We start from the raw sequence: 27,221 nt of genomic DNA, 5'->3' as shown, positions 1-27,221 counted from the left end.
TCTTCCTCCCTTCAAAGCCCTACTGAGACCTCACCTCCCCCAGGAGGCCTTCCCAGACTGAGCCCCCTCTTTCCTCTCCCCCTCCCCATCCCCCCGACCCTACCTCCTTCTCCTCCCCACAGCACCTGTATATATGTTTGTACAGATTTATTACTCTATTTAGTTTACTTGTACATATTTACTATTCTATTTATTTTGTTAATGATGTGCAACTAGCTTTACTTCTATTTATTCTGATGATTGGACACCTGTCCACATGTTTTGTTTTGTTGTCTGTCTCCCCCCTCTAGACTCTGAACCTGTTGTTTGGTAGGGACTGTCTCTATATGTTGCCAACTTGTACTTCCCAAGCACTTAGTACAGTGCTGTGCGCACAGTAAGTGCTCAATAAATATGATTGAATGAATGAATGAATCCTGGGAGTCAGAAGGACCAGGGTTCTAATCCCAACTCCACCACTGGTCGTTTGTGTGACCTTGAGCAAGTCACTTAGAGAAGCAGCGGGGCTCAGTGGCAAGAGCCCGGGCTTGGGAGTCAGAGGTCATGGGTTCTAATTCCCGCTCCGCCACTTGTCAGCTGTGTGACTTTGAGCAAATCACTTCACTTCTCTGGGCCTCAGTTCCTTCATCTGTAAAATGAGGATTGAGACCGGAAGCCCCACCTGGAACAGGGACTGTGTCCAACCCAATCTGCTTGTATCCATCCCAGCACTTAGTACAGTGCCTGGCACATAGTTAAGCACTTAACAAATACCATTATTATTATTACATCACTTCTCTGGGCCTTATCTGTAAATTGGGGGTGTGAGACTGTGAGTCCCAGGTAGGACAGGGACTGTGCCCACCTTGATTGTTCTGTATCTTCCCCAGCGCTTAGAACAGTGTCTGACATATAGTAAATGCTTAACGAATACTATCATCATCATGAATAACAATAATACTATTCATTGATTCATTCAATTTATATATTGAGCTCCTTGTAAATACAAGATCATCAGGTTGGGCACAGACCCTCTCCCACTTGGGGATCCCAGTCTAAAGATGAGGGAAAGCAGGAGACTGAGTCGTTCATTTTACAGATAAGGAAACTGAGGCCCAGAGAAGAAGTGAAGTGACTTGCCCAAGGTCACAGGAGCCAGGATTAGAACCCAGGTTGCCTGGCTCCTAGGCCTGGGCTCTTACCACTAGGCCATTTGGCTTCTTGTGGACAGGGAATCTGTTTCATGTTTCCGATGCTTTTCCTAAGTTCTTAGAACAGGACCAGTATAGCACTCTGCACAGAGAGGATGCCCAGTAATAGTAATAATAATGATGATAATAATTGGGATATTTGTTGAGCGCTTACTATGTGCCAGACACTGTACGAAGCACCGGGATGGATACAAGCGAATCAGATTGGACACAGTCCCTGTCCCACGTGGGACTCACAGTCTCAATCCTCATTTTACAGATGAGGCCCAGGGAAGTGAAGTGATTTGCCCAAGGTCACATAGAAGACAAGCTATGGAGGCAGGATGAGATCCCACGACCTTCTGACTTCCAGGACCATTCTCTATTCCACTATGCATGTTGCTTCTCTTGCTCTGCACACAGCTTGGCTTAGTGGATAAGGCCTGCGAGTAAGAAGGACCTGGGTTCTAAATCACCTCCTCCAGGAGGCCTTCCCAGTCTGAGCCCCCACTTTTCCTCTGCTCCTCCTCCCCACCTCACCACCCCCACTCCCTCCCTCTGCTCTACCCCCTCCCCCTCCCCACAGCACTTGTGTACATTAGTACATATTTATTACTCTATTTTATTAATGATGTGCATATAGCTATAATTCTATTTATTCTGATGGTATTGACACCTGTCTACTTGTTTTGTTTTAATAATAATAATAATGATGGCATTTATTAAGCACTTACTATGTGCAAAGCACTGTTCTAAGCGATGGGGAGGTTACAAGGTGATCAGGTTGTCCCACGGGGGGCTCACAGTCTTAATCCCCATTTTTCAGATGAGGGAACTGAGGCACAGAGAAGTGACTTACCCAACGTCACACGCTGACGGTTTTGTTGTCTGCCTCCCCCTTCTAGACTGTGAACCCATTCTTGGGCAGGGACCGTATCTATATGTTCATTCATTCATTCATTCAATCGTACTTATTGAGCACTTACTGTGTGCAGAGCACTGTACTAAGCACATGGGAAGTACAAGTTGGCAACATATAGAAATGGTCCCTACCCAACAATGGGCTCACAGTCTAGAAGGGGGAGAACTTGTAATAATAATAATAATAATAATAATAATAATAATAATAATAATAATAATAATAATAATAATAATAACATTATTAAGCACTTACTATGTTGAAAGCACTGTTCTAAGCACTGGGGAGGTTACAAGGTGATCAGGTTGTCCCACGGGGGGCTCACACTCTTACTCCCCATTTTACAGATGAGGTAACTGAGGCCCAGAGAAATTAAGTGACTGGCCCAACGTCACACAGCTGGCAGTTGGCAGAGCCGGGATTAGAACACCTGACCTGTGACTCCAAAGCCCGGGTTCTTTCCAATGAGCCATGCTGCTTCCCCGGGGAAAAAGGCCCTTGTTATCACCGAGTTACTTTAACAACAACCCCATTCGCATCTAGTCAGCCCACCCATGTTATTTGGCTGTTCACTCCTTTCCCCAGGCATCTCCTCTCCTATGACAACCCCCAATCCCACACTAAACAGTTCCACCCTACTCCAGAACTGCCATCATCAATCGTATTTATTGAGAGCTTACTGTGTGCCATCCATAGGACTCCATCCTCCACCACCTCAGAGACATTTTTGCCAAGAGCCCCTGGACTCCCCTTGCCACTAGCCTCTTTGATTTGATTCGACTGACCCATGGACAATTCATCCTTCTGCTTTGGGCATCATCTGCCTATTTTATGTTCGCTTCTGCATGTTAATTGCTAATTGCTCTCTGTGATGTCATCATCTTCTTATTTCATTATTCCCATCGAATGGTAATTATTAGCGGCTCTTAATGATGTCACCACCTGCTTACTTTACTGCCATCACATGTTAATTGTTAACCACTCTGTGATGTCATCATCTGCTTATTTTTTGCCATCACATATTCATTGTTAACTGCTCTCTGCGATGTCATCATCTGCTTATCTTATTATTGCCATTTCATGTTAGTTGTTAACTGCTCTCTGTGATGTCATCACCTACTTATTTTATTATTGCTACTGCATTATTAGTACAGTGCTCTTCACACAGTAAGCGCTCAATAAATACGACTGAATGAATTATTGCTATTGCATGTTAATTGTTAACTACCCGCTGTGCTGTCATTTACCTTGCTGACCTTACCATGAACTATAATTTTCCCTGCTTCCAACCACCCTTCCCCTTTCTCAACTTCCCCTTCCCCTCTCCCACCCAGCTTGTACTTCCCAAGCGCTTAGTACAATGCTCTGCACACAGTAAGTGCTCAATAAATACGATTGAATGAATGAATGAATGAATAACCCTGGCTTCGCCACTTGTCTGCCTTGTGACCTTGAGTGAGTTACTTCACTTCTCTACTCCTCGGTTCCCTCACCTGTAAAATGGGGAGTAAGACTGTGAGCCCCATGTGGGACAGGAACTGTGTCCAACCTGATTATCTTGGATTAACCAAGATTATCTTGGATCGGAGAAGCAGTGTGGCTCAGTGGAAAGAGCCCTGGCTTTGGAGTCCGAGGTCATGGGTTCAAATCCCAGCTCTGCCAATTGTCAGCTGTGTGACTTTGGGCAAGTCACTTCACTTCTCTGGGCCTCAGTTCCTTCATCTGTAAAATGGGGATTAAGACTGTGAGCCCCCGTGGGACAACCTGATCACCTTATAACCTCCCCAGCCCTTAGAACAGTGTAAGCACATAGTAAGCACTTAAAAAATGCAATAATAATAATTATTATTATTATTATTTATGCGAGCTCTTAGAACAGTACCTTACACATAGTAAGCGCTTAACAAATACCATCATTATTATTGCTATTTAGGTGCTCAGTAGAATGCTTTCCACAGAGCGAAACCCAACACAGTGCCCTGTACACTGCAGTGCACACACTTTGCACACAGTAAGTGCTCAATAAACATGATTGAATGAATTCAATGAAGGAATGTAGAAACTGAGCACAATACTCTGCATACAGCGGATGCCCAGTACAGTGTTCGGCACACAGTAGGCATCCAATTCAGTGCTGTGCATACAGTGACAATCAATACAGTACCCTGTGCACTGTATTGGTTGCTTGTTTGGTTGTCTGTCTCCTGCCTTTTAGACTGTGAACCCATTGTGGGCAGGGATTGTCTCTCTTTGTTGCTGAATTGTACTTTCCAATTGCTTAGTACAGTTCTCTGCACACATAAGCGCTCAATAAATACGACTGAATGAATGAATGAATGTAGGAACTCAGCATAGAGCTCTGCACAAAATAAGTGCTCTATAAATGCTGTTGATGAGAATGAGGCAGAAAGGGAATGGCTGGGGGGTGGGGGCTGGTATGGGGGCGGAGATGCCCCCGTCGCCCACCGTGGATGGTTCCCCTGACTCACCGCAGACACCGTGGCCCCTCCAGCCCCGCAGCAGGATGCCACGTCCAGCACAGGCCCTCACGTAGGAGGACCAGGCCGCGCACAGGCAATCCTCGCTCCTCTCGCAGGTGCAGGTGTCGAACATGCAGTTCTGGGGGAGAAGAGACCCTCTGTCAGAGACCCCTGCCCAGCCCAGACATCTCCCCCCTCCCCCCATTCCCAGGGACCACCCACATCTGGACCTTCTGCCCTGATGGGACCCATCCCCAAGGATGCCCTCCTGGGATCCCCCAACTATGACCCACCATTCTGATCTCCCTGTTCAACCAGGATCCCCCAGACCACCAGGACCCCCTGCCCATTGGGACCCCCTTCCCCCTTGGTCCCCCCGTCCACCAGGACCCCTCACCCACCAAAACCCCCGACCCATCATGACTGCTCTAGACTGCCAGTTCATGATGAGAAGCAGCATGGCTCAGTGGAAAGAGCACAGGCTTGGGAGTCAGAGGTCATGGGTTCTAATCTCAGCTCCGCCACTTATCAGCTGTGTGACTTTGGGCGAGTCACTTAACTTCTCTGTGCCTCAGTGACCTCATCTGGAGAATGGGGATTAAGACTGAGCCCCATGTGGGACAACCTGATTACCTTATAACCCTTCCAGCGCTTAGAATAATGCTTGGCACATAGTAAGCAATTAACAAATGCCATTATTATTATTACGGGTGGGGAACATGTCTGCTAATTCTGTTATATTATAGTAATAATAATAATAATAATGGTATTTGTTAAGCGCTTATTATGTGCCAGGCACTGTACTAAGCTCTGGGTTGGATATAAGCAAATTGGGTTTGACACAGTCCACATCCCACGTGGGGTTCATAGTCTCCCAAGTGCTTCATACAGTGCTCTGCACATAGTAAGTGCTCAATAAATACCACTGATTGATTGACCCCCACCCCCGCTCACTGGACCCCCTCACCATATTGGGCCTCCCCACACCTGGGCCCTTCAACCCCAGCCCTGAGCTGCTGCAACCCTTCCCGGGCTCCTGTTAACCCAGGCGCTGAGGCAGAGGGACGTGGACATTGGGAGGGAAAACACAGTCCACGAAGGTGTCTGGTGTCCAGTCCTCCTGGCCAGTGGATGGACTGGATAGACGTCGAGGTTTCTGGCACCAACACAGGCTCCTGTCCACCTCCTGCACCCCCACCCCAGGTGGGGGAGAGTTACCGAGTAGTGAACGGATGGGTTGACCACGGAGTGACAGGGGGCGAAGGGGCCGTGGGCGTCTGTGAGGAGAGCACACCAGTGCTCGGCAAATTTCTCTGTGGGCAGAAGGAGGAAGAGGCAAGTCTGGGTGGAGCCCAGCCAGGACCCACATCATTACAGAAAAACCTCTTCTAAGTGACCCAGGGTGGACTGTCCAACCCCTCTGACTGTCCCCTTTCCACCCCTGACTCTCTCCCAGTGTCCCAGCACGGACCTTCCAACACCCCCTGATTCTCCTCTCTCCATCCTGACTCCTTCTAGTGACCCAGCACGGACCATCCAACACCCCTGACTCTCTCTTCTCCAGCATGGCTCAGTGGAAAGAGCACGGGCTTGGGAATCAGAGATCATGAGTTCAAATCCTCACTCCACCAATTGTCAGCTGTGTGACTTTGGGCAAGTCACTTAACTTCTCTGTGCCTCAGTTACCTCATCTGTTAAAAGGGGCTGAAGACTGTGAGCCCCATGTGGGACAACCTGATTACCTTGTATCCACCCCAGTGCTTAGAACAGTGCTTTGCACATAGTAAGCGCTTAACAAATGCCATTAATTATTATTATTATTATTATCTCCAAATCTCCTCCAGTGAGCTGGCACAGACCAGCAAATACTCCTGGCTCTACCCCAATGACCCAGCATGGACCATAAAACACTACTGACTCCCTCCTTTCCATCCCTAACTCCTTCCAGTGACCCACCATGGACCCTCCCAAACCCTGACTCTCTCCTGTCCGTCCCTGACTCTCCGTAGTGACCCAGCCCGGATGAGCGGGGGGTAAGGAACACCGTCCCCCGCGGTACCGTTGTCCACGCTGAGGGCACACGGGTTCTCGAAGAGGTTCTGGACGTTGGGGCAGTCGGCCCGCGTCTTCCAGGTGTTGGCGAAGGCGGCCGCTGTGGCTTCCACCACACCACTCACTGCCCTAAAATCATCCGCCTGGTTCTGGTTGAAGTTTCCACAAAGACCTGCCGGATCGGACAGGGAAATGGCAGCTCTCACCCTCCGGGACTAAACCTTCCTGAAATCCCACCTCCTTCCTAAGTCTTCCCCAGTTCACCCCCTTTTCCCTCATCACACCCTCCCCCAGCTCCCATCTAAGCATTTTGGAGCCCACAGGTACCCACCACCCCCTTAGTCATTCAGTCAATAGTATTTATGGAGCACTTAATGTGTGCACAGCACTATACAAAGCGCTTGGGAGAGTCCAATAAAACAGTGAACAGACACAGTCCCTGCCCACAACTAGCTTACAGTCTAGAGTGGAAGACAGGCATCAATAGAAATAAACAAATTACAGATATGTACATAATAATCATAATAATGGCATTTATTAAGTGCTTACTATGTGCAAAGTACTGTACTAAGCGCTGGGGAGGTTACAAGGTGACCAGGTTGCCCCACAGGGGGCTCACAGTCTTAATCCCCATTTTACAGATGAGGTAACTGAGACACATAGAAGTTAAGTGACTCGCCCAAAGTCACACAGCTGACAAGTGGTGGAGCCAGGATTTGAACCCATGGCCTCTGACTCCAGAGCCCGTGCTCTTTCCACTGAGCCACACTGCTTCTCATAAGTGCTGGGAGTTGGGATGGGGGATGAATCAAGGGATCAAGACAGCGATGCAGAAAGGAGGGCGTTCCTGGCTAGAGGCAGGATCTGGGCAAAGTGTCGGTAGTGAGATAGATGAAATCGAGGTACAGTGAGTAGGTTGACAATAGAGAAGCAAAATGTGTGGGCTGGGTGGGAGTGGAAAATCAGTAAGGTAGGAGGGGGCAAGGTGAATGTGTGCTTTAAACCCAATGGTGAAGAGTTTCTGTTTGATGCAGAGGTGGATGGGCAACTCCCTGGAGGTCCTTGAGGAGTGGGGAGATGTGATATGAAAAGTTTGGTAGAAAAATGATCCAGGTGGCAGAGTGAAGTATGGGCTGGAATGGGGAGAGATGGGAGGCAGGGAGGTCGGAGAGGAGGTTGATTCAGTAGGTGGAAAGAGGATAAATGCTTGGATTAATGAGGTAGCAGTTGGGATGGAGAGCAAAGTGATGTGAAGGTGGAACTGACAAGATTTGGCAACAGACTGAATCTGTGGGTTGAATAACAATAATAATGATGGTATTTGTTAAGCGCTTACTATGTGCCAAGCACCGTTTTAAGTGCTAGAGTAGACACAAGGTAAGCAGGTTGTCCCACGTGGGGCTCACGGTCTTAATCCCCATTTTACAGATGAGGTAACAGAGGCCCAGAGAATTGAAGTGACTTGCCCAAAGTCACACAGCTGACTAGCGACAGAGCCGGAATTAGAACCGATGACCTCTGACTCCCAAGCTCAGGCTCTTTCCTCTAAGTTGAAGCTGGCACCCAAGTTACAGGCTGGTGAGTCAGAAAGGATGGTCGTGCTATCTACAGTAATGGGAAAGTCAAGGGGAGGACAGGGTTTAAGTGGGAAGATGAAGAGTTCTCTTTTGAACATATCAAGTCTGATATGTCCATGGGACACTCAAATAGAGATGTCCTGGAATTAGGAGGAAATGAGAGACTGCAGAGAAGGAGAGAGATAATAATAAAAATAATAGTATTTGTTAAGCGCTTACTATGTGCCAAGCACTGTTCTAAGTGCTGGGGTAGATCCAAAGTAATCAGGTTGTCCCACGTGGGGCTCACAGTCTTAATCCTTCCTTCCTTCATTCATTCAGTCGTACTTATTGAGCACTTACTGTATGCAGAGCACTGTACTAAGCACTTGGGAGGTATAAGTTGGCAACATATAGAGACTGTCCCTTCCCAACAACGGGCTCACAGTCTAGAAGGGGGAGACAGACAACAAAACAAAACATGTGGACGGGTGTCAGGTCACTGAGGCCCACAGAAGTTAAGTACAGTGCTTTGCACTTAGTAAGCGCTTAATAAATGCCATTATTATTGTTATTATTATTATTATTAAGTGGCTTGCCCAATGTCACCCAGCAGACAAGTGGCGGAGCCAGGATTAGAGCTCATGTCCCCTGACTCCCAAGCTCGGGCTCTTTCTATTAAGCCACACTGCTTCTCTAAGAGTTCTCTCTTCAGAGATCAGGGCTGGAGATGAAAATTTGGGAATTATCCACACAGAGGAGGTAGTTGAAGCCTGGGGAGTGAACGAGTTTTCCAAGAGAGTGGGTGTAAATGGAGAATAAAAGGGGACCCAGAACTGAACTTTGAGGGACCCCCACAATTAGGGGGTGGGAGGCATAGGAGGAGCTTACAAAAGAGACTGAGAATGAGTGGCCAGAGAGATGGGAGGAGAACCAGAAGAGGATAGTGTCAAAGTCGGGGTTGGATAATGTTTCCAGGGGAAGAGATTGTCTGCAGAGAAGGGGGTGGTCCACTGTGTTTAAAGTAGCAGTTGGCCAGTACAGTGCTCTGCACCCAGTAGGGATCCAATATAGTGCTCTTTACACAAGGGTCTAGTACAGAGGTCTGCAGATAGCAGCTGGACAGTACAGTGTTCTGCACACAACATGAGTTCAGTACAGCATTCTGGACATAGCAGGGGTCTAATACAGTGTTCTGCACTCAGCATTTGGCCAGTTCATTCATTCATTCATTCATTAAATCATACTTATTGAGCACTTAGTGTATACAGAGCACTGTACTAAGCGCTTGGAAAGTGCAACTCAGCAAAAAAGAGAGACCATCCCTGCCCACACCAGGCTTACAGTGTAGAGGGGGGAGACAGAAATCAATCAATCAATCAATCAATCGTATTTATTGAGCGCTTACTATGTGCAGAGCACTGTACTAAGCGCTTGGGAAGTACAAATTGGCAACACATAGAGACAGTCCCTACCCAACAGTGGGCTCACAGTCTAAAAGGGGGAGACGGAGAACAGAACCAAACATACCAACAAAATAAAATAAATAGGATAGAAATGTACAAGTAAAATAAATAAATAAATAAATAAATAGAGTAATAAATATGTACAACCATATATACATATATACAGGTGCTGTGGGGAAAGGAAGGAGGTAAGATGGGGGGATGGAGAGGGGGACGAGGGGGAGAGGAAGGAAGGGGCTCAGTCTGGGAAGGCCTCCTGGAGGAGGTGAGCTCTCAGCAGGGCCTTGAAGGGAGGAAGAGAGTTAGCTTGGCGGAGGGGCAGAGGGAGGGCATTCCAGGCCCGGGGGATGACGTGGGCCGGGGGTCGACGGCGGGACAGGCGAGAACGAGGTACAGTGAGGAGATTAGCGGTGGAGGAGCGGAGGTTGCAGGCTGGGCAGTAGAAGGAGAGAAGGGAGGTGAGGTAGGAGGGGGCGAGGGGATGGACAGCCTTGAAGCCCAGGGTGAGGAGTTTCTGCCTGATGCGCAGATTGATTGGTAGCCACTGGAGATTTTTGAGGAGGGGAGTAATATGCCCAGAGCGTTTCTGGACAAAGATAATCCGGGCAGCAGCATGAAGTATGGATTGAAGTGGAGAGAGACACGAGGATGGGAGATCAGAGAGAAGGCTGGTGCAGTAGTCCAGACGGGATAGGATGAGAGCTTGAATGAGCAGGGTAGCAGTTTGGATGGAGAGGAAAGGGCGGATCTTGGCAATGTTGCGGAGCTGAGACCGGCAGGTTTTGGTGACGGCTTGGATGTGAGGGGTCAAAACAGGTACAGTGCTCTGCAAACAACAGGGGTCCAGCACAGCACTCCGCACACAGCACGGGTCTAGTACAGAACTCTGCACCCAGAGGGGTCTAGTGCAGCACTCTGCACCCAGCAGGGGCTCAGTACAGCATTCCACAAAGAGTGGGGGTCCAGTAGAGTACTCTGCACACAATGGGGGTTCAATACAGCACTTTGCACACAGTAGGGTGTTGAGTCAATCCCACTGGTGTCTGGTTGGTGCACGTACCACAGGTCAGGTCCCGGAACTGGGGCTGCAGCCTTACAAACACTTGCATGATGGGAACGAGCTGCACGTCCACCTGGAGGCCCAGGGCCGAGTGGGCGATGATGAAGAAGGTGGTCGGTCTGAACAGAGTCATGTTAGCTGCGGACACAGAACAGAAACTGAGGCCTTGGGAGCCATGGACAATCTCCCCGGGCTGTTGGACAGGCGGGCATCACAGGACACAATGCCCATCGCCCCCCACAGCTGGGCCCCGGAGAACTAGGCCCTATTGCCCCCACAGTGGGGACAGTGAGAAGTGTGCACCAGGTTCTTCAATCCGCAAAGGAAAATTTCTACAGAAAAACCAGAACTTCAGGGGAAACCGAGGCCTAGCTGGCCACCTGGTACCCCAAACATTCCCAGCCTCGGAGCGGAGAGGCGTCCAGCTCCCCGGGGGGTTACACACTGGGGCTGGTGGCTGGATGGGCATGGGAGTTATGGGGCTTGGAGTGGGGCTCTCTCACCAGTGGAGATGGGCAGCATGGTGTAGACCCCGTTGATAAACACCTCCCCGCTCGGTGTGATGACGATGGTCTGCAGGGCAGAGGGGATGAGGGTCAGTAACGGGGGACTGGACATCTGGTGGGCCCCAAGGACGAGGGGTCTGGGGTCCCTTCGCCAGCCCAGCCACTGAGAACCACCCTTCCCTCCTGGATTTACCCCAGCTGGACATCGGGGCAGCCAAAGCCAGCATGATGGCCAGGATCACCATGGTCCATCTGGCCCAGACTCTGTCCGACACCAGGAGAAACTGTGTGCTGGCCTCCTTTCTGGACACCTGACCATCCCACACCCCTGATTCTCCCCCAGTGACCCAGTGTACATCATCCAATACCCTAACTCTCCCTTCCCCATCCCTGACTCTCCCAGGTGACCCAGCATAGACCATCCCACAACCCTAACTCTCCCCAGTGACCCACCATGGACCCTCCAAAACCACTGGCTGCCCCCTCTGCATCTCTAACTCTCCCCAGTGACCCAGCACGGACTATCCAACACCCCTGACTTTCCTCTCTCTATCTCTAGATTGCAAAAAATATATATATACGGTATTTGTTTAGCACTGTGTGCCAAGCACTGTTCTAAGCGCTGGGGTGGATACAAGGTAATCGGGTTGCTTTACGTGAGGCTCATAGTCTTAATGCCCATTTTACAGATGAGATATCTGAGGTACAGAGAAGTGAAGTGACTTGCCCAAGGTCACACAGCAGGTAAATTGTGGAGCCAGATTAGAACTCACACCCTCAGACTCCCAAGCCCATGTTCTTGCCACTAGGCCATGCTGCTTTTCAGGCTTCTACAGTTTGTAGACTCTAAACTGTAGGCTCATCGTGGGCCAGGAATGTATCTGTTTATTGTACTCTCCCGAGCATTTGGTACAGTGCTTAGCACACAATAAGGGCTCAGTAAATACAATTGAATGAATAAATGAATGAATCCATCCCTGACTCTCCCCCATGTGCATCGGGCTTGGGCCATCCCACACTTCGGACTCTCCATTCTCTTTTGCCCACGTGTCTCACTGTCCCCCCATCTCCGATGCCACCCTGGACTGTGGGTGGCAAACAGGCTCCATGTGGAACAGGAGGTTTGTGTTTTGAAATAGAAATGGTTGTGTTGTGAAGCTCAAACACTATGGTGATGTATGGCCCACGTGGAGTCTTGGGCATCTCCCTGCTGTCGCTGATAGCAATAATAATAATTATTATTATGATATTTGTTAAGCACTTACTATGTGCCAAGCACTGTTCTAAGTGCAGGGGTAGATACAAGCTAATCAGGTTGTCCTACGTGGGGATCACAGTCTTAATTCCCATTTTCCAGTTAAGGTAACAGGCACAGAGAAGTGAAGCAGCTTGCCCAAGGTCACACAGCAGACAAGTGTTAGAGCTGGGATTAGAACCCACGACCTCTGACTCCCAAGCCCGGGCTCTTTCCACTTAGCCACACCGGTTTGTATTGCTCCTTCCTCCTCTTCCTCCCTGCTGCTTTCTTTCTTTCCACTCCTTCCTCTGCTCCTCCTTCCATATTTCCCACTCCCCCTCCTTCTTCACCTTCCAGTTGCCCACCCCCATGCACCTTCCCTCTTCCACTCCTCCACTTCCTCCTCTTCCCCTTTCCTTCTCCTGCTCCTCCTTCTGCTCCTCCTCTCCCACTTCATCACCCCCTCCTCCTTCTCTTTCTTCTCCTCCTCCTCCCTTTCCTCTTTCTCCTCCTCTTCTTCTTCCTCCTCCTTCTCCTCCTCTTCCTCCTCCTCCTTCTCCTCTTCCTCCTCCTACTCTTCTTCCTCCTCCTATTCCTCCTCCTCCTCCTTTTCTTACTCTTCCTCTTTCTCCTGTTCCTCCTCTTCCTCTTCCTTCTGCTCATCCTCCGTCTCCTTCCTCCCTTCTCCTGCCTCCTCTCCTCCTGCTTCTCCCCCTTTTCCTCCCTCCTCTCCTCCTCTTCCTTTTCTTTTTCCTTCTCTTCCTTCCGCTCCTCCTCCTCTTTCTCCCCTCATCCTCCTCCACCTCCTCTTCCTCCTCCTCCCACTCCACCCAAGCGGATGTCTGTGGCTGGCCGGCCCGCCCCCGGGTCAGAGGTCACCTACGGTCAACCCTCCGGCCAGGATCAGCCCCACGCTCCTCAGGCAGGTTTCACTGTCTGTTAGTCCACACTTGCGTATTTCCCCCAGGACGGTGAAGTCGTCTTTCCCGCAGGACTGGAAGAGAGCAACGCAGGCCTCAACCTCAGTCCCCAAGGATAATAATAATAATAATTATTAATTGGTACATGATACGTGCTTACTATGTGTCAAACACTGTCCTAAGTGCTGAAGTAGATTCAAGTTAATCAGGTTGAACACAGTCCCTGTCCCATGGGGGGCTAACAGTCTCAATCACCATTTTTCAGATGAGGGAATTGAGGCCTAGAGAAGTGAAATGACTTGCTCATGGTCACCCAGCAGACTGGTGGCAGAGCCAGGATTAGAACCCATGACCTTCTGATTCCCAGGCCCGGGCTCTCTCCATTACAAGTGCTTCTCAAGGTGTTTTGCACCCAGTAAGTGCTCAATAAATACGATTGACTGACAGACCTTCCAAGATTAATCAATCAATCAATTGTATTTACATATAATCGTATCAATCGATCTCCCTCCCAGCCCCACCGCACTTATGTCCATATCTGTAATTTTCTATTTATTTCTATTAGTGTCTGTCTCCCTTTCTAGACTGTAAACCTACTGTGGGCAGGGAATGTGTTTGCTTATTGTTGTATTGTCCTCTCCCAAGTGCTTAATACAATGCTCTGCACACAGTAAGCACTCAATAAATACGATTTAATGAATGAATTGACTGAACGTCCATTCCACCTCAGGAGGCCCCTACCCCGGGATGGTGATGCCCAGGGGCAACCAGGATGTGCCAAGGGCATGGGCACCTACCTTGGCCAGGACATAGGTACAGTCACCGTGGATGGTGTAGTGCTTCTCGTCGAATGAAGACACGTGCGAGCCACCTTCCACTGAGCACATGCCCGGGCACGGCTGCCACGTGCAGTCCCAGCGCCCACTGGAGCAGGAACTGCGGGGAAAAGGCCAGGGGCACAGGAGCACTAGTCATTCATTGATTCAATTGTATTGATTGAGCACTCACTGTGTGCAGAGCACTGTACTAAGCTCTTGGAAGAGGACAATACAACAATAAACAGACACATTCCCTGCCCCCAGTGATCTTCCGGACGTCAGTTCCCTGGACTTCTAGACTGTGAGCCCACTGTTGGGTAGGGACCGTCTCTATATGTTGCCAACTTGTGCTTCCCAAGCGCTTAGTACAGTGCTCTGCCCACAGTAAGTGCTCAATAAATATGATTGATTGATTGATTGGACCACGTGGCCAGCTCACTCCTCCTAGCCTCAGACTTCCTCATCCCAGAAATGGGGATTCAGTTCCATGCCACCTTATGTCCCTATCTGCAATTTGATATTTATTTCTATTAATGGCTGTCTCCCCCTCCAGACTGTAAAGCTCGCTGTGGGCAGGGAACATGTCTGTTATATTGTCCTCTCCCAAGTGCTTAGTACAGAGCTCTGCACATAGTAAGCACTCAATAAATACGATTGACTGATTGATTTATTATGTGCCAAGTGCTGTTCTAAGCACAGGGGTAGATACAAGTTAATCAGGTCAGCATCTGGAAGTCCTTGGGGGGCACTGGGGGTTGGATGGGTGGATGGAGATAGGAGAGGAGGAGGCGGAAGAGGGGAAGAAGAGGAGGAGGAAAGAGGGAGAAAGGAAAGGGAGGAGAGGTTTGAGGAAGGGCCTACCAGGAACTGCAGTCTGTCGTGTACTGGGAGCCTGGGGCAAACGTCTTGCCATTGAAGGTGCAGTGGCACTGTGCCACTGGGACACACTCCCGCCCAGTGATGTCATCCAATACAGTGCCTGCAGGAACCGGAAGAGGGGCAGTGACTAGGGGGTCAGGCATGGGGGGAAGAGCAGGTGTCTCCGGGGGTCTGGTCAGGGGAGAGGCAGAGATCTGGGGGCAGATGCTGCAGGGAAGGGAGGGGTCGCACCCAGGGGGCTGAAGCAGCCATCTATGTAGTGGCCCTGGTCCAGCTGGAGCGGGGAAGGAGGCGTGGAGGGAGTGGGTTGTAATAATAATTGTATTTGTTAAGCGCTTGCAGCGTGGCTCAGTGGAAAGAGCCTGGGCTTTGGAGTCAGAGGTCACGGGTTCAAATTCCGGCTCCGCCACTTGTCAGTTGTGTGACTTTAGGCAAGTCACTTAACTTCTCTGGGCCTCAGTTACCTCATCTGGAAAATTGGAATTTAAGACTGTGAGCCCCCTGTGGGACAACCTGATCACCCTGTAACCTCCCCAGTGCTTAGAACAGTGTTTTGCACATAGTATGCACTTAATAAATGCCATTATTATTATTATGTGCAAGTGAAGTGAAGTGACGTAACTTGCCCAAGGTCACATGGAAGACAAGTGGTGGAGTCAGGATTAGAACCTATGACCTTTTTACTCCTAGGTCCGGGCTCTAACCACTATACCATGCTGCTTCTCTTACTCTGTGGGGCTTGGGGGCAGAAGCATTCATTCATTCATTCAATCGTATTTATTGAGTGCTTACTGTGTGCAGAGCACTGTACTAAGCGCTTGCCATCTATGCAGTGGCCCTGGCACAGGTGGGACTGGGGAGGGGGGCGTGGAGGGAGTGGGGAGGGGAGTCTTACCTGGGGGGCAGAAGCATCCATCCATGCAGTGGTCTTCGCAGAGCTGGCTGCGCTCGGGATTGGAGCAGGAGTCGGGGCAAGGAGACCCGCACTCCTCGTAGCGCATCGTGGGCGGACACTTCTTGGCTGGAACCAAGGACAGGACACTGGGATGACTGGGCTGACCAGGCAATTGGTCAGTCAGTTGTATTTACTGAGTGCTTATTGGGTGCAGAGCACTGCATTAAGCGCTTTCAACAGTCAGTCAGTCAATCGTATTTATTTAGTGCTTACTGTGTGCAGAGCTCTGGACTAAGCCCTTGGGAGAGGACAATAGAACAGATTGTGAGTCCGTTGTTGGGTAGGGACCGTCTCTATATTCATTCATTCAATTGTATTTATTGAGCACTTACTGTGTGCAGAGCACTGTACCAAGTGCTTGGGAAGTACAAGTCGGCAACATAGAGAGACAGTCCCTACCCAACAATGGGCTCACAGTGTAGAAGTCTAGAAGCTTCCAGTCTTCTGCCGCTGCCCCTTCAAAGCCCTCCTGAAGGCCCATCTCCTCCAAGAGGCCTTCCCAGACTACGCCCCCCTTTTCCTCAGCTCCCCATCCCTTCCACAACACCCTGACTGGCTCCCTTTTCTCTTCCCCCCCTCCCCACAGTACTTATGTATTCATTTCTTCATTCATTCAATCGTATTTATTGAGCGCTTACTGTGCGCAGAGCACTGTACTAAGCACTTGGGAAGTACAAGTTGGCAACATATAGAGACGGTCCCTACCCAACAGTGGGCTCACAGTCTAGAAGGGGGAGACAGAGAACAAAACAAAATATATTAACAAAATAAAATAAATAGAATAAATATGTACAAATAAAATAGAGTAATAAATACATACAAACATATATACATATTATTTATACTGATGCCTGTTTACTTGTTTTGATTTCTGGCTCCCCACCACCACCCCTAGACTGTAAGCCTGTTGTGGGCAGGGATTGTCTCTCTTTATTCATTCATTCATTCAATCGTATTTATTGAGTGCTCACTGTGTGCAGAGCACTGTACTAAGCACTTGGGAAGTACAAGTTGGCAACATATAGAGGCGGTCCCTACCCAACAGTGGGCTCACAGTCTAGAAGGGGGAGACAGAGAACAAAACCAAACATATTAACAAAATAAAATAAATAGAATGAATATGTACAAATAAAATAGAGTAAAAAATACGTACAAACATATATACACATTATTTATACTGATGCCTGTTTACTTGTTTTGATTTCTGGCTCCCCATCACCACCCCTAGACCGTAAGCCTGTTGTGAGTAGGGATTGTCTCTCTTTAGTGCTGTATTGTACTTTCCAAAGGCTTAGTACAGTGCTCTGAATACAGTAAGTGCTCAATAAATGATTGAATGCCCTTTGGCTTCCAGATCCCCTGGCCCCTGGCTCCTGGCCCCTGGGTCCACCAGTTCCTGGCCCAACTCCCCTGCCTCCTGGCCCCTGCTTCCCAGGTCCACCGGCTCCTGGCCCCCCATCCCTGCCGTCTGGTCCCTTAGTCCACCAGCTCCTGCCCCCTGAATCCCAAGTCCACCAATCAATCAATCAATCAATCGTATTTATTGAGCACATACTATCTGCAGAGCACTGTACTAAGCGCTTGGGAAGTACAAATTGGCAACACATAGAGACAGTCCCTACCCAGCAGTGGGCTCACAGTCTAAAAGGGGGAGACAGAGAACAGAACCAAACATACCAACAAAATAAAATAAATAGGATAGAAATGTACAAGTAAAATAAATAAATAAATAAATAAATAGAGTAATAAATATGTACAACCATATATACATATATACAGGTGCTGTGGGGAAGGGAAGGAGGTAAGATGGGGGGATGGAGAGGGGGACGAGGGGGAGAGGAAGGAAGGGGCTCAGTCTGGGAAGGCCTCCTGGAGGCCTTGTGGACCACCAGGTCCACAAGCTCCTGGCCTCCTGCCTCTGTTTCCCTCCCCTTGTCTCCTGGCCCTGAGCCCCCTCCCCCAGCCCCTGTAGCCCCCTTGGTGACTCACGGCACAGTTTGGGGGTCCTCCAGGCCCGGGGTCGCCCTCCAGCATGGACACACTGCCTGGAGTACTCAGAGAAGGTGCTGCAAGCGCAGGCCGGGGTGGGAGTGGGGGCGAGGCCTGGGGTGCAGAGACACGTGTCCTGCCGGCAGGCTTCGATGTAGTCGTCGACGTCCACGAGGCCGTGGCAGGCGGAGAAGGGCAAGCCCTTCAGGATCTGACTGCAGGGGTCCTGGGGGGTGGGGGGCTTGGGGCAGGGAGAGAGACCGAAACCCACCCTCAGCCCCCTTGGGCTGCCCGGACTTCCCGGTGGGACTGTCACCAGAAAGTCCGGAATCCCATCACGGAGTCAGAATCAGGGACGGTAGTGCTCTCTGGGTGCCTGCTGGGTGTAGAGCACTGGACTGGGTGCCTTGTGGGTGCAGAGTGCTGTACTGGCTGCCTGCTGGGTGCAAAGCACTCTCCAGAGTACCTGCTATGTACAAGGTGGACACTCTGTGGGTGCAGAACACTGTGCTGGGCACTTCCTGGGTGCAGAGCGCTGTACTGGGCACCTAGAGGGTGCAGAGTGCTGTACTTGACACCTGCTGGATGCAAAGCACTCTCCAGAGTACCTGCTGCGTGCAAACAGAACATTGTACTGGGCACTTCCTGGGCGCAGAGAGCTGTACTGGGCACCTAGTGGGTGCAAAGCAGTCTCCAGGGTATGTGCTATGTGCAAGAGTGCTGTACTGGATGCCTACTTTGTGCAGAGCACTGTACTGGGTGCCTTGTGGTTGCAGAGTGCTGTACTGGGCACCTGCTGGGTGCAGAACACTGTACTGGGCACTTCCTTGGTGCAGAGTGCTGTACTGGGCACCTAGTGGGTGCAGAGTGCTGTACTGGACGCCTGCTGCATGCAAAGCAGTCTCCAGGGCATGTGCTACGTGCAGAGTGATGTACTGGATGCCTACTTTGTGCAGAGCACTGTACTGGGTGCCTAGTGGGTGCAGAGTGCTCTCCTGGGCACCTGCTATGTGCAGAGCACTGTATCAGGTGCCTGCTGGATGCAGAACACTGTACTGGGCACTCCCTGGGGCAGAGCACTGTACTGGGTGCCTTGTGGGTATAGAGCACTGTATTGGGCGCCTGCTAGATGCAGAGCTTTATACTGCATGACTGCTACGTGCAGAGCGCTGTACTAAGTGTCTATTGCTTGGAGAAGAGGGGAGAGTTGTGGTTTGGCACAGCTATGGGGCAGTGTTGGGTGGAGGGGAGATGTTCTCGATGGACAGACCTTAGATGGGAGAGCTGGCAGTGAGGGGCAACCAGGGTCCTGGACGGGGGGAAGAATCCCCACCCCTCCCCACCAATGCTAGGACCCCAGGGAGAGTCCCCAGACCCTGGAGAGAGGATTCAGAACTCCAAGAGCCCCCAGACCCAGGAGAGAAGCCCATAATAATAATGATAATAATAATAATAATAATAATAATAATAATAATAATAATAGCATTTGTTAAGGACTTACTATGTGCAAAGCACTGTTCTAAGCACTGGGGGGATACAAGGTGATCAGGTTGTCCCACTTGGGGCTCACGGTCTTAAACCCCATTTTACAGATGAGGTAACTGAGGCTCAGAGCCACGCTGCTTCTAACCCCAGAACCCCAGCAAGAGCCCCCTGACCCTGGAGCGAAACCCCCAGAACCCCAGGGAGAGCCCCTAGACTCTGGAGAGAGACTTAGACCCTGGAGAAAGCCCCGGACATAGGGCAGCACCCCCAGAGCCCCAGCGACAGCCCCCTCTCCCAAACCCGGAGATAGCCCCTCAGACCCTGGAGAGAGCCCCCAGAATCCCAGAGAGAGCTCCCAGAGCCCGAAGAGAGCCCCCAGACCTAGAGAGAGGCCCCAGACCCCAATGAGAGCCCCCAGGTCCACCAGCTCCCTGTCCCCTGGTCCCCTGGTCCATCAGGTCCCAGCCCCCCTGCCCTGCCCCCTGACCCCCAGGTCCACCAGCTCCTGGCCTCCTGTCCCTGTCCCCTGTCCCTGAGCCCTCTCCCTGAGCCCCCATTCCCCCAGCGAGAGCCCCCAGGCCCTGGAGAGAGATTCAGACCCTGGAGAAAGCCCCTCTGCACACAGTAACTGCTCAATAAATACGATTGAATGAATGAATGAAAGGACACCGCCCCCGAGCCCCAGCGAGAGCCCCTGAAACCCGGAGAGAGCCCCTCAGACCCTGGAGAGAACCCCCAGAATCTGGGCCTCAGTTCCCTCATCAGGAAAATGGGGATGAAGACTGTGAGCCCCCCCGTGGGACGGCCTGATCACCTTGTAACCTCCCCAACGCTTAGAACAGTGCTTTGCACATAGTAAGCGCTTAATAAATGCCATCATCATCATCAGAGAGAGCTTCCAGAGCCCAGAGGGAGCCCCCAGACTCTGGAGAGAGGCCCCAGACTTTGGAAAGAACCCTCAGACCCCAATGACAGCCCCCTCCCCCAGTACAGGACAGCACCCCCAGAACACCAGGGAGAGCCCTCAGATTCCAGGGAGAGCCCCCAAAACCCCGGGGAGAGGCCCCAGAGCCTGGAGAAAGCCCCCAGACCCAGAAAAAAAACCCAGACCTTGGAGAAAACCCTCAGACCCCGAAGAGAGGCCTCAGAGACTGGAGAAAGCCTCCAGACCCCAGAAAAAAACCCAGACCTTGGAGAAAACCCTCTGACCCCGAAGAGAGGCCTCAGAGCCGGAGAAAGCCACCAGACCCCAGAAAAAAACCCAGCCCCTAGAGAGAACCCCTAGGCCCCCGGAGAGAGCCTCCAGAGCCTGGAGAAAACCCCCAGGCCCCCAGAAAGAGCACCCAGGATTTACTGATTTCTCGGTGCAGTTGGTTGAGGAGGAGGGGGCTGGATCCTGGCACTGCTCCAGGGGTCCGTCCATCTTCTGAAGGTTCCCAAACTCCAAGGGGCTCAGTTGGATATCTGCAGCACCCCAGAACAAGCACCCTTTCACTCACGACTGGGCTCAATAATAATAATAACAATAATATAATAATGATAATAATAATCGTGGTATTTGTTGAGCACTTAATAATAACAATGGTATCTGTCAAACGTTTACTAAGTGCTGTTCTAAGCGCTGGGGTTGTCCTATGTGGGGCTCACAGTCTCAATCCCCATTTTACAGATGAGGGACTGAGGCACAGAGAAGTGAAGTGGCTTGCCCGAGGCCACACAGCAGACAAGTGGCGGAGCCGGGATTAGAACCCACGTTATCTGACTCCCAAGCCCGTGATCCTTCTGCTAAACCACGCTGCTTCGCTGATGGAGCGGGATGCATGTGATCCACTCACTGTTGGAGAAGAATTCATTGTAGTCCGGGAGTCCGTTGAAATCCCCACAGAGTCCACAGGTCTGGTTGGCGTATTTGGAGTACAGTTCCAGCTGTATCGAGAGCAGAGGGACAGCATTCGTTCATTCAGTTGTACTTATTGAGCACCTACTATGTGCAGAGCACTGTACTAAGCACTTGGGAGAGTCCAATAGAACAATGAACGGACTAGAGGAATCCAGAGTATCTTACGGTCTGATTGGGTCATTAGACAGGAAGCATCTTGAGGGGCAGGGAGTTGCCTTGTTTCTCTGATACACTTACCCGAACATATAGTAGTAATAATGATAATAATAGTGTTATTTGTTAAGCGTTTAACTATGTGTCAGGCACTGTGCTAAGCACTGGGGTGGATACAAGCAAATCGGGTTGGACACAGTTCCTGTCCCACATGGGACTCACAGTCTCAATCCTCAATCCCATCCCCAGAGAAGCAGCATAGTTTAGTGGAAATAGCCCAGGTTTGGGAGTCAGAGGATGTGGGTTCTAATCCTGCCTCTGTCACTTGTCTGCTACGTGATTTTGGGCAAGCCACTTAACTTCTTTATGCCTCAGTTACTGCATCTGTAAAACGGGGATTTAGACGTGAGCCCCCACGTGAGACAACCTGATTACCATGTATCTACCCTAGCGCTTAGAACAGTGCTTGGCACATAGTAAGCGCTTAACAAATACCATAATTGTTATTATTATTATTTTACAGATGAGGTCACCGAGGCACAGACAAGTAAAGTGACTTGCCCAAGGTCACACAGCAGACAAATGGCAGAGCCAGGATTAGAACCCATGACTTTCTGATTCCCAGGCCTGGGCTCTATCATTAAGCCATGAGCGTTGCCATTGGTAAGTGCTCAGTATAGACCATTGTTGTTACTTTAAGGACTGTTGTAGGTGGTCTGAATACACAAGCCAGGAGTTGAGTCCCAGGGTGGTTTAGACACCTGCACTTAGAACAGTGCTTTGCACATAGTAAGCGCTTAATAAATGCCATCATTATTAGATACATCGGCCGGGCCCGGGGATCCAAAATAGTTAGACAAAACAGCCAGGGCCAGAGTCCCGGGTGGTATAGGCAAACTGGCCAGGGCTAGAGTCCTAGTGTGGTGTAGACACACCAGCCAGGGCTGGAGTTCAGCCAGGACCGATGCCCAAGGGTGCTGTAGACTCATTAGCTGGGGCCAGAGTTCGAGTGTGGTGTAGACACACTGGCCGGGGCCGGAATGCCAGAATGGTGCCCACCCACCATCTGGAGTTGGAGTCCCAGTGTGGTGCAGACACCCTTAATGGGGCAGGAGCTCTGGCGTAGTGTAGACACACCAGCTGGGGTGGGAGCCCAAGGGTGGTGTAGACACTGGCTCGGTGGAAAGAGCACAGGCTTGGGAGTCAGAGGTCATGGGTTCAAATCCCAGCTCCACCGCTTGTCAGCTGTGTGACTTTGGGCAAGTCACTTCACTTCTCTGGGCCTCAGTTACCTCATCTGCAAAATGGGGATTAAGACTGTGAGCCCCAAGTGGGACAACCTGAACATCTTGTATACTCCCCAGCACTTAGAACAGTGCTTTGTACATTGTAAGCATTTAACAAATGCCATTATTATTATTATCATCATTATTATTATTATTATTATCGCAGCCAGAGTCCCCGTAGGTGTAGACCCACTGGCTGGGGCTGGAGTCTCAGAATAGTGTAGACACTCCAGCAGGGACAGGAGTCCCAAGGTGGTATAGAACCACCGGCTAGGTCCGGAGTCCCGGTGCAGTGTAGACACACCAACCCGGGACGGAGCCTAAGGCTGGTGTAGACCTACCAGCTGAAGCCATTGTCCCAGTGTGAAATAGTCACACCAAATGGGGCAGACTGCTAAGCAGGAGGCCGCTGGGCCTGGGGCGGGCCCCAGAGAGCCAGAGAACTCTGGGCTTCATCCAGTCAGTCAGTCAATTGCATTTATTGAGCGCTTACTGTGTGCAGAACACTGTACTAAGCGCTTGGGAGAAGAGAATATTCATCTATTAGAGAAGAAGTGTGGCTCAATGGAAAGAGCCCAGGCTTTGGAGTCAGAGGTCATGGGTTCAAATCCCGGCTCCACGAACTGTCAGCTGGGTGACTTTGGGGATGTCACTTCACTTCTCTGTGCCTCGGTTACCTGATCTGTAAAATGGGGATGAAGACTGTGAGCCCCCCGTAGGACAACCTGATCCCCTTTTAACCTCCCCAGTGCTTAGAACAGTGCTTGGCACATAGTAAGCGCTTAACAAATACCAACATTATTATTATTATTATTATTATCCATTCAATCATATTTACTGAGCGCTTTCTGTGTGCAGAGCACTATACTAAGAACTTGGGAGAGGACAATTCAACAATAACTAGACACATTCCCCGCCCACATGAGTTCACGGAGACCCCTCCATGCAAACACCACCTCCCTCCCATAAAAACCAGGGGTGGGATGCGGGGGTCCTCACCAGAAGAGCATCCTCTTGGTTCCACAGGAAGAGAAGGCCCAGCTTGGCTACGACTTTCACATACCCACTGCTCTGCTCCACCAGGACCCTGGACTGGCTGTGGGGCAGCTGGACTCTGCAGAGAAATAATAATAATTATAACGATGATGATGATGGTATTTTTTAAGTGCTTAATATGGGCCGGGCACAGCACTAAGTGCTGGGGTGGATGCAAGCAAATTGGGTTTGACAAACTCCCTGTCCCACATGGGGCTCACAGTCTTGATCCCCATTTTACAGATGAGGTAACTGAGGCACAGAGAAGTAGAGCGACTTGCCCAAGGTAATGCAGTGAATTCGTTCAGTCGTATTCATTGAGCACTTACTGTGTGCAAAGCAATGAACTAAGCACTTGGGAGAGTAGAACAGAATAACAAACAGACACATAACTGCCCACAACGGGCTCTCAGTTTAGAGGTGGGAGACAGACATTAATATAAGCATCATGGATTAATGGCAAGAACACGAGCTTGGAAGTCAGAGGACATGGGTTCTAATCCTGCTTCCACCACTTGTAGGCTGTGTGACCCTGGGCAAGTCACTTAACTTCTCCGTGTCTCAGTTACCTCATCTGTAAAATGGGGATTAAGACTGTGAGCCCCACGTGGGACAACCTGATATCCTTGTATCTCCCCCAGTGCTTACTACAGTGCTTGGCACATAGCACTTAATACCATTATTATTATTATTATAAATAAATGAATGGATAAATGAATAAATAACAGACATATAGACGGATATATACATACGTGCCATGGGGCTGAGAGGAAGGATGAATTCATTCATTCATTCATTCAATCGTATTTATTGAGCGCTTACTGTGTGCAGAGCACCGTACTAAGCACTCGGGAAGTACAACCTCTCTATATGTGGCCAACTTGTACTTCCCAAGCGCTTAGTACAGTGTTCTGCACACAGTAAGCGCTCAATAAATACGATTGATTGAATGAATGAATGAATCTAGAGACGGTGCCTGCCCAACAGCAGGCTCACAGTCTAGAAGGGGGAGACAGACAACAAAACAAAACATGTAGATAGGTGTCAAAATCGTCAGAACAAATAGAATTATAGCTATACAAATCGAATTACAGCTATACAAATCGAATTACAGCTATGCAAATCCAATTATAGCTATACAAATAGAAGTATAGCTATACAAATCAAATTATAGCCATACAAATCGAATTATAGCTATACAAATAGAATCATAACTATACAAATAGAATTATAGCTACACAAATACAATTATGAATGAAGGGAGCAAGTCAGGGTGACACAGAAGGGAGTGGGAGAAGAGGAGAGGAGGGCTTAGTCAGGGAAGGCTTCTTGGAGGAGATGGGCCTTCAATAAGGTTTTAAGGAGGGGAGAGCCCCAGCCAGCACCAACCCGGCAGTTGCAAAACGTACAGTTTGCTGTTGACCACGACGGAGCCGGGGGTCATTTCCACCACGGTCCCTTCGAGCTTGAGGACGACCCGGTGGATGGCGGTGGAGTTGGAGCCCGGGGCCCGGCGGATTTGGATGTTGAAGTCCTCGTACGGGGCACGGCAGTGGGCGGCCAAGATGTAGTTGCAGAGACCGGGGAAGCGGAAGATGGCACCGTCGAACGTCTTGTAGTGGAAGGCCCCCCATGTGCTGCACACCTGGCCCCCGTGGGTGGGGTTCAGGGCTGCCCGGAGCACATGGGTGGTGAGACTGTCAGTTCCTTATCATAATATTAATTCATCATTTACAACTGCGATATTTGTTCAGCGCTTACTATGTGCTGGGCATATAGTAAGCATTTAACAAGTACCATAAATCAATCAATCAATCAATCGTATTTATTGAGCGCTTACTATGTGCAGAGCACTGGACTAAGCGCTTGGGAAGTACAAATTGGCATCACATAGAGACAGTCCCTACCCAACAGTGGGCTCACAGTCTAAAAGGGGGAGACAGAGAACAGAACCAAACATACCAACAAAATAAAATAGGTAGGATAGAAATGTACAAGTAAAATAAATAAATAAATAAATAAATAGAGTAATGAATATGTACAACCATATATACATATATACAGGTGCTGTGGGGAAGGGAAGGAGGTAAGACGGGGGGATGGAGAGGGGGACGAGGGGGAGAGGAAAGAAGGGGCTCCGTCTGGGAAGGCCTCCTGGAGGAGGTGAGCTCTCAGCAGGGCCTTGAAGGGAGGAAGAGAGCTAGCTTGGTGGATGGGCAGAGGGATTGGGGGCATTCCAGGCCCGGGGGATGACGTGGGCCGGGGGTCGATGGCGGGACAGGCGAGAGCGAGGTATAGTGAGGAGATTAGTGGTGGAGGAGCGGAGGGTGCGGGCTGGGCAGTAGAAGGAGATACTATCATTATTATGTGCCAGGCACTGTACTAAGCTCTGGGATAAATGCAAGATAATAATAATAATGATGGCATTTGTTAAGCGCTTACTATGTGCAAAGCACTGTTCTAAGCACTTGGGAGGATACAAGGTAATCAGGTTGTCCCACGTGGGGCTCACAGTCTTCATCCCCATTTTACAGATGAGGTCACTCAGGCACAGAGAAGTTAAGTGACTTGCCCAAAGTCACACAGCTGACAAGTGGCAGAGCTGGGATTAGAACCCATGACCTCTGACTCCCAAACCCGGGCTCTTTCCATTGAGCTGCGCTGCTTCTCTAATAATCAGGTAGAACACAGTCTCTGTCCCACATGGGGCTCACAGTCTTCATCCCCGTTTTACAGAGGAGGAAACTGAGGCACAGAGAAGCAAAGTGACTTGTCCGAGGTCACATGGCTGACAAGTGTGGAATGGGATTAGAACCCAGATCCTTCTGACTTCGAGGCCTGAGCTCTGTCCACTAGATCACGGTGCTTCTCTCTCTTTGTGGGCAAGGAACTTGTCTACCAATTCTGTTGTATTGGACTCTCCCAAGAGCTTAGTGCAGGGCTCTGCACACAGTAAGCGCTCCACAAATACCACTGATTGGTCGCCATTATTTACTTACATCGATATCTGTCTCCCCGTCTAGATTGTAAGCTCCTTGTGGGCAGGAAGGAGCAAACTCTGTTTGTTCTACAAATGTCTACAAACTCTGTTATACTGGACTCTCCCAAGTGCTTAGTACAGTGCTTTGCACACAGTGAGCACCCAATCAATGAGAAGCAGCGTGGCTCAGTGGAAAGAGTCGGAGGTCATGGGTTTGAATCCCGGCTCTGCCAATTGTCAGCTGTGTGACTTTGGGCAAGTCACTTAACTTCTCTGTGCCTCAGTTACCTATCTGTAAAATGGGGATTAAGAATGTGAGCCCCGCGCGGGGCAACCTGATCACCTTGTAACCTACCCAGCGCTTAGAACAGTGCCT

The 27,221-nt window shown here is 50.1% G+C and overlaps 1 protein-coding gene across 1 annotated transcript in view; it reads right to left on the bottom strand.

The window, feature by feature from the left end:
• Nucleotides 1–27,221, bottom strand: part of LOC119944165 (mucin-5AC-like) — a 109,259-nt gene that overhangs the window by 61,360 nt on the left and 20,678 nt on the right. The window contains 14 exon segments of the mRNA XM_038765383.1: nt 4,578–4,707; nt 5,787–5,881; nt 6,628–6,792; nt 10,703–10,840; nt 11,206–11,275; nt 13,329–13,439; nt 14,163–14,301; nt 15,045–15,162; nt 15,958–16,083; nt 18,007–18,247; nt 20,846–20,955; nt 21,327–21,417; nt 23,830–23,944; nt 25,275–25,536. Of these exon segments, the coding sequence (XP_038621311.1) occupies nt 4,578–4,707; nt 5,787–5,881; nt 6,628–6,792; nt 10,703–10,840; nt 11,206–11,275; nt 13,329–13,439; nt 14,163–14,301; nt 15,045–15,162; nt 15,958–16,083; nt 18,007–18,247; nt 20,846–20,955; nt 21,327–21,417; nt 23,830–23,944; nt 25,275–25,536 (1,911 nt within the window).

This window comes from Tachyglossus aculeatus, chromosome 22 (assembly GCF_015852505.1).
Source record: "Tachyglossus aculeatus isolate mTacAcu1 chromosome 22, mTacAcu1.pri, whole genome shotgun sequence".
Taxonomy (NCBI): Eukaryota; Metazoa; Chordata; class Mammalia; order Monotremata; family Tachyglossidae; genus Tachyglossus; species Tachyglossus aculeatus.
Note: the sequence above shows the minus strand (reverse complement) of the source record. Positions and strands in the feature narration are given on the sequence as shown.